The following is a 6,964-nucleotide window of genomic DNA, read 5'->3' on the forward strand; positions in this document are numbered from 1 at the left end:
GGGTCTCACTTTGACTCTAAAGTGGCTACTCTCTCACTTCTCCATCGCTCTATCACACACACACACACACACACACACTCACCTACACAGACACTTCAGAGCATTTCAAAATGTACATGAAAGTATCGCATTAGTTACTTTCATAATTTGTAATTTAGTTACTTCTTGGAAGAAGTTTTATGTCACAGAATTATTTTAATGTCTAATACCTTTCTATTAACTCTCATAACCCTTGTGTTGTCTTCACTTTCGGGACCCTCCCGTGTCCCTCGGGTCAAATTGACCCGTGACTTATTTGGGTTTTAAAAACAATTCTGAAAATAAAAGTTACCTTCATAATCTATTGACAATTATATTCTCTCAATTTCAAACAATTGAGATATGTTTAGGAATGCAATCAGTCTCTACTAGAACACAATTAAAAATGCAAGTTTTTTCATAAAGTTACAATTCATGTTAAAAATCCACTATGGAAAAAACATAAGTGGTCATATCCAGAACAGTGTTCTGAATTGAGTCAGGAATACATGTTTATTACAGAAAATAAGGTAAGGGCCGTTGATTTTCAGGTAGAAAAAATGTAACTTGTACCATTTTTCTTCTTTTGACCCGAATACCAGACAAGGGTTAATCATTAAAATGACCCATTTTTACCAGTTGAATTTGCAATTGCAAAACCTTTATTCAAGAGCCCAAACTTCCACCACTCAAAGAATCTGGTCATTAACTAACATCCAAGGTTTAAGTGTCACTTACAGACACAGGTAAATATTTCCAAACTGTTACGTGGCCTTCAGTCCGGCCATGAGTTCACCCTGTACATAATGTAATGGGAAAATTACATAGACAATGATTTTCTTTCAATAATTGTTCATCTCTTAAGGGATTTTTTCATTATAAGTAAATCCTTCAATTTGCCTCTGAAATATGTGTATATCCTAAAATAAGTCCTCCAGTGTTGGAGACAGCTGAAAATGTTCTGACTCAGCATTTCTCCACTGTAAGCAAGGTTGGAGCCATGAGGCCTTCTCCAGACGAAATAAATCTCTGATTTCTCAGACAAAATGACGGCTACAGTCATTCTTGACGCACTAGAGACAGATATAAGGAGGATATAAGGAGGGGTATTACTGATTGTATTTACCAGAACCGTGGCCACTTTGTAACTCTGTTTCATTGTGAAAGCTGTTCTCATCATTTGATTGTTCTCTGCAGAAAACAATGAAACCCTTCCACCGAACACCTAAACTTTTAATCCAGTTTGCAGCCTGTCTTTATTTTGTTTCAACAAGGTCTCTTCTTCACTCAAATTCCTCCCTCGCTGTACAGAAAAAAAGTTTCCACATGCTGAGTGGTGCTTTTTGCATCGTAATGGACGCTGAGGGGCACCACCCAGCGACCGTCTTTCTTAGTTGGGACGGAGAACTTGGCTTGGACTACTAGAACCACCATTTCTTTTAAGATAGATTTCTGTTCAATTACTGGATAAAGAAAGAGGAAGTATAGCAGCAAGAGGTAGAGTTATGGACAATTACTTGCTAAGCCCTTTGCAAAGTGTTCTGAAGTGTTTTTTATGGCCAATCTTTAACCTGGGACGAACTCAACCCCCCTTCAGGGTTTGAACCCTTAGAACACAATTGTCACGTTAAATAAACACAGGATTGATTTCTTAAAAGTCTGATACATTGAGAGCTCCAGAGCTGATAAATATCATAACAACACTACTTTTTGTGCCCACTACTTCATCTACTTCTGCACTCCTACTTGCCAACCCTCCCCATTTTCCCAGGAGACCCCTGAGTTTCATTGCCCTCTCCCGGTTTCCTCCCAGGGTCACAACTCCCCAATAGTTCCCAGTTGATCAAAGTTCAAATTGCCACACCTTTTTGTCTTTGTCATCTCAACCTGTTTCTGTCACTTCACAGCGAGTTTAAGCCCAAAGACTCTGAACGTCTACAGTTTCCATCCAGACAACAATACAGCTACACCAAATGTTAGTTGTGGCATGCAGGTGACTCGAAGGAGAGCCTAGTCCTCCTCAGAAAGAAAGGAATAGAGATTACTGTATATCTTATCAAACTTTTGCTAAACAGACTACATTTTTGGTCCTTTGATGAAGTGAAAAAAACAGTTTCCAGGGTAGCAGTCAATAACCAACCCCATTAGAGTGTCTTGCTCTTTCATTTACTTTTGGGTGTACTATATTTCTCAGCTCTGGGATGAGTGTGATTGGCCACATTTGATATACCGTACGTACCCGAGGAAATTTACAATAAATCCTTTGATGATAATTAGGAGCCGAGCAGCAAAGCTTTTTTTGATTTTGGCCTCAGACACAATGTCACTGAGCACTATGTACTGTGGATTCTTCAAGACACGTGATAAGTACAAGAATGCGAACATTTTTTTATTTTTTAGGGACACATTTGACACCTGTCTATAGCCTAATTTGATTCTACAGTGTTGTTACGTTGCACTTGCTTGTGGATCATTACAAAAAATAATGCAAAGTCATTATCTTAAAATAAAAGCGATAGCGTCTCTTGCATTGTATACATTATGAACAGGAAACTAAGTGGTCTTGAAGAAGATTCTATTCTGTCTTTCATTTGGACTCGGTCCTGACTAGTCCTGGTCTTGAACTTGACAAAGGTTGACTTGACTACACCACTATTCATCATCTCATCTCAACTGCTTTACTTCATTCCTATCCTGAAAAATACAAGTCAACAGCTCCATCTTCTGGCAAGTCAGCAGAGAGTAATAACTGGGGCAGTTTAAGTTTGCAGATGATGTAGCTGAACAATGATTATTGCGTGGCACAGGCTGCTATGATAAGGGGGTTTCTGCAGGCATCTGTCATCCAAGAGGACCGAAAAAAGGACTCAGGCTTTAACACCTGCCTCATTTAGTTCAGCTGAATCCCACTAGGGTTGGTTTCCCCTGTGGTGTGGTTCTTTTGGACAGGTTTGAATGCCGCTATCACACCCAGATGACCAGGAGTGTGAAGGTTAATAAAACACCTCATTTGGGTTTTGTTCCGGAGGTTTCAACATGTCATTATTGTCCTCTGGTCATTTCACATCAGTGGGAAAAAATTGATAAAAAGAGACAAAATTACATTGTGAATAAGTCTGTTTATTATCATATGCCACTTTACAATAAATCTCTATGCTATGTAACATTAAATAAATCACAATTGAGATGATTTTCTAATGACACTGATTACAAATTGCAATCCATTACTCTTGATTTGTTAAACTTGATCTTTTTCTGTCCATTGATTACATGTTTCTCTGGAAATGTGACTTCAATGATTTGATGAACTGTAGATAATCCTGTCTTTTCAAATAATCTATTATTTTGTTTCTCCCAACAAGACTTCATAGATTCACATAACTATGTCATAAAGACAATATATGTTAAACAGGGATCACATATGAATGAAACTAAATTAAAATGATTACAACAACTTTTTTAAAGGGCCCAAGATCTTTTTGTACTGACAGTTTTATGTGAAACACAACTACAGTTCACAGGTGATGTTTTTCTATACTTGGAGGGAAAGTGGGGCTGTTCTTTTTTTATCAATGAAACAGAGGCAGAGCAGGCCTGGGATTTCTGTTTGCAACAAAATCAACATAAATCAACGAAATATAGTGACATAAATACAAAGCTTTCATAGTGTTTTTGATGTGTTGTGTTGGAATGTTTCATGTCACTAGTGATTACCTAGAAACAGTATGTGTTGCTTATGACTCTTTCTTTAAATGCAGCAGCATCAGAGAGACACAATACACAACAAGATAAAGCTGAAGAACAGACCTTTGAATTGTTGATCATACACAATTCACACTTAAAGACAGGAATGTTTATCTTCAATTTCTCTATTTCATAACTAACACACTGAACATATTCATTCATTTAATCCTTAGACCGAGTCTGATCTCAGTCCCTCCACAGCCTCTCTACAGCATGTTGGTCTCACAGGAGCCCGGCTGCAGTATCTGAAGAGTAACTATGAGTTTAACTGCTTTTCTAAACCAGGGGTAAAGGAAGGCATAGATCACAGGGTTTAGACTAGAGTTACAAAAGAACACAAAGAGAACATAGGATGCAAATGAAGCGTTGACCCAGCTGTCACCTACAAGAGAGACACAGTAATATGGGCAGAAACACATTAGAAACACAACTACAAGAACACCAAGAGTCCTGGCTGCTTTCAGCTCGGATTTCTTTGCCTTTGGAGTCACTGACAGCTGGAGTGTGACAGCTGTAATGTGAGTGCGCATAGCACGAGCCTGAGACACAGCCACGGCAAATACTCTGAGATAGAGAGCTACAATTACAGTAACTGGAACAATAAAGGTCAAAACAAGATCCATTATTCCTGTGAAATAGTCAATGACAAGCAAACATTCTCTGTAGCAGGAATTATACCTCCCTAGTTGAGTCAGGTCATCCCTCAGAAAGAATAGGCTGTAGGAAGCAGAATAGAGCCAACACAGAAAAACACTGAATCTAACTCTGTTCACAGTAATTCTGGTGTTGTAATGCAGAGGGTCACAAATAGCCACATAACGGTCAACTGATATGAGCACCATGTCACCTATTGAGGATCCGGTACTGATGCATGTCAGATAATTATAAAGAAAACACACAAAGTCACCAAGAAACCAGCAGGATGTTTTTTTGAGAACTTCTACAGGCATCACCACGAGGCCCACTAGAAAGTCTGAGACAGCCAGAGAGAGGAGGAGGATGTTGGTGGGGGTGTGGAGCTGCCTGCAGGGAAAGAGAAAAGTAATTAATAAACCAACAATGCTGACAGAACAACCCTAACCAGTTCTCAAAAGTAAAAATATAAAATCCATATTAGGTTAAATATTTTTCAATCCCCTACATCAGTAAGAGTAGACAGTTAAAATGACTTGGTTGAGGTCACGGTGGACAGAAAGCAATGATTAATGTTAGTAACAGAGTGGACATGAACAACAGTCTCTGGCATCAAAGTCAGACATTTGGAGCAACATTATTCAGAACTAACTCAAAGACAATTTTTCTAAATATACAGCAGCTGTTCACATTTTAACGTTACACATCCTGTAAAGAGAAGTAAAGAAGTTAATATCTGCCTGAAGTGGGAGATAGAGATGATGATGAGCAGGTTGAGAGTCACAGTGGTCAGAGAGATGGAGTAGCACACAATGTAAATGAGCAGTGTTTGGGGCCAAGGAGACGAGGGCTTCCTGCAGGAGGTGTTTGGGAACTGGGGAAAGCAGAGCTCGGCTCCGTCCTCAACCTCCATCTGCAGAGGTCTGCAGACAGCTGCAGCTCTGGCAGCTTTCTGAACAAACCTGAGTCATGTAACTGATTTATCCCTCTCTCATTCTCTTCATCCCCTCCTCTTTCTCAGTCCCTGTTTGACTCTGATGCCCCTCCTCCCTGACTCTGCACATCCCACCATCATCTTCGCTCTCTCTGTAACCCTGCCTTTTTTCACTGTTTCTCTTCTGTCATTTTCTACCCTTGTTTTCTTTCCTTTGTCCTATTATTAAAATCTTTTCAAGTTTCTAAAACAGAAGTTTTGCATTTCCAGCTCTGTCTCTACAACCATGTGGAGTAAGGTCTGGATACACCACCAATGCATTCTGGGATAGGAGAAAATAACACACTGAGTTGTTTGCATTTCTTTAACTCTCAATCACAATGAACTCAGGAGAAGCTAAGATCTGGATGCAGAGACGGTGGCTCTGCTAAATAGTCTCGAGTAGGACCTTGGTTTGGTGAAACATTTGCATCTGGCTAATGAAAACGCCACACACAATAAACAATCAAGTTAAATCCCACAATACAGTAACGTGAGCTATTTAAATAAGCTGGACACACGGTTAAACATCATTTGGTCTTACCAGAGTACTGCCTTGTGTACTTTTTCCATAGCAATCTCACCAATAGGCCCAGAAAACTCTGCTGGATGACTCGAATCAGCCAGTTAAAGACCAACAATGTTTCCTCTCTAGCATTTAGCTGAGTGAAGCAGCAGTGAAACCATTTCCAATGGTGGCTAAGCTGGTTGTTCTCCCTAGCTGACCAAATATGGTGACTTCTGTCTTCAAAATACCAAGGTAGTGTTGGCCAAAAGGCAAACTGCTAGCTTCAAAACAGCAGTCAAACCAAAGGGATGAATTCACTGACGCTCCGTCCACTATATCAGCCAATCAGGGTCTGGTGCAGAGCTATTGGCAGCTAAGGGCATGGTATAGGTGTGTGTGCCGGACCAGGTATCTTGCTTTCCCCAGGTGCTCAATCATGTCATCAATATGTGGCGTTGGATAGCAATCAAACTTTGACACAGAGTTCAAGTATCGGAAATTAATACAAAACCGTAATGTGGCATCCTGTTTTGGAACCAACACCACTGGATCACTTTTGCAGCGCTCAATGAACCCCAGAGACAGCATCAGGTCCACTTCTTTTTTCAAGGACCCCAGGAGGCGCTCAGGGATCCTGTAACTCATTTGTTTAACTTTAGCCTCCTCCTTTAACACAATATCATGCTCCGCCATATTTGTGCAACCTGGGTACTCTTGAAATATTTGACAATTACATAAAGCTTTCACCTGATTTATCCATCAGCTGATAGATGGTCCAGGTCAGGTTCTGCTGGGGCTGCTGAGGGCAGATACTGGTCATCTACCACCTCTTCCTCCTCCACAGCTCTGATCTGTAATACCTCTGTCTTCCTCATCCTTTAACTCTTTTAGGAGGGTCACATACAGCACCCTGCTGGAACGTGGTTGGCTTGCAGTAGAAACTTGGTAGGTGGTGGGTCCAAGTTGCTTCTCCACCTCAAAGGGTCCCTGCCATTTTGCCAGCAGTTGGCTGTCACTGGTAGGCAGCACGACTAGGACCTTCTGACCTGGAACAAAGGTTCATGGCCGTGCCGACTTATCATCACATT

At 40.5% G+C, this 6,964-nt stretch overlaps 1 protein-coding gene across 1 annotated transcript; it reads right to left on the bottom strand.

Annotated features, from left to right (window-relative positions):
- Nucleotides 1–3,928: 3,928 nt before the first annotated feature.
- LOC116675867 (trace amine-associated receptor 13c-like) lies at nucleotides 3,929–5,308 on the bottom strand. The gene is made up of 2 exons (XM_032507391.1): nucleotides 5,136–5,308; nucleotides 3,929–4,785 (listed from the first exon to the last, which is right to left on the bottom strand). Exons 1-2 carry the CDS (start codon nucleotides 5,306–5,308, stop codon nucleotides 3,969–3,971), a joined length of 990 nt encoding a protein of 329 aa, XP_032363282.1. The 3' UTR covers nucleotides 3,929–3,968.
- Between the last annotated feature and the right edge of the window lie 1,656 nt (nucleotides 5,309–6,964).

This window comes from Etheostoma spectabile, unplaced genomic scaffold, assembly GCF_008692095.1.
Source record: "Etheostoma spectabile isolate EspeVRDwgs_2016 unplaced genomic scaffold, UIUC_Espe_1.0 scaffold00002323, whole genome shotgun sequence".
NCBI lineage: Eukaryota > Metazoa > Chordata > Actinopteri > Perciformes > Percidae > Etheostoma > Etheostoma spectabile.

Coding starts and splice junctions, on each gene's coding strand:
- LOC116675867 (XM_032507391.1), bottom strand. CDS start 5,308: ATGGAGGTTGAGGACGGAGCCGAGCTCTGCTTTCCCCAGTTCCCAAAC. Junction 4,786..5,135: donor ATCTCTATCTCCCACTTCAG/GCAGATATTAAC, acceptor CTTTCCCTGCAG/GCAGCTCCACACCCCCACCA.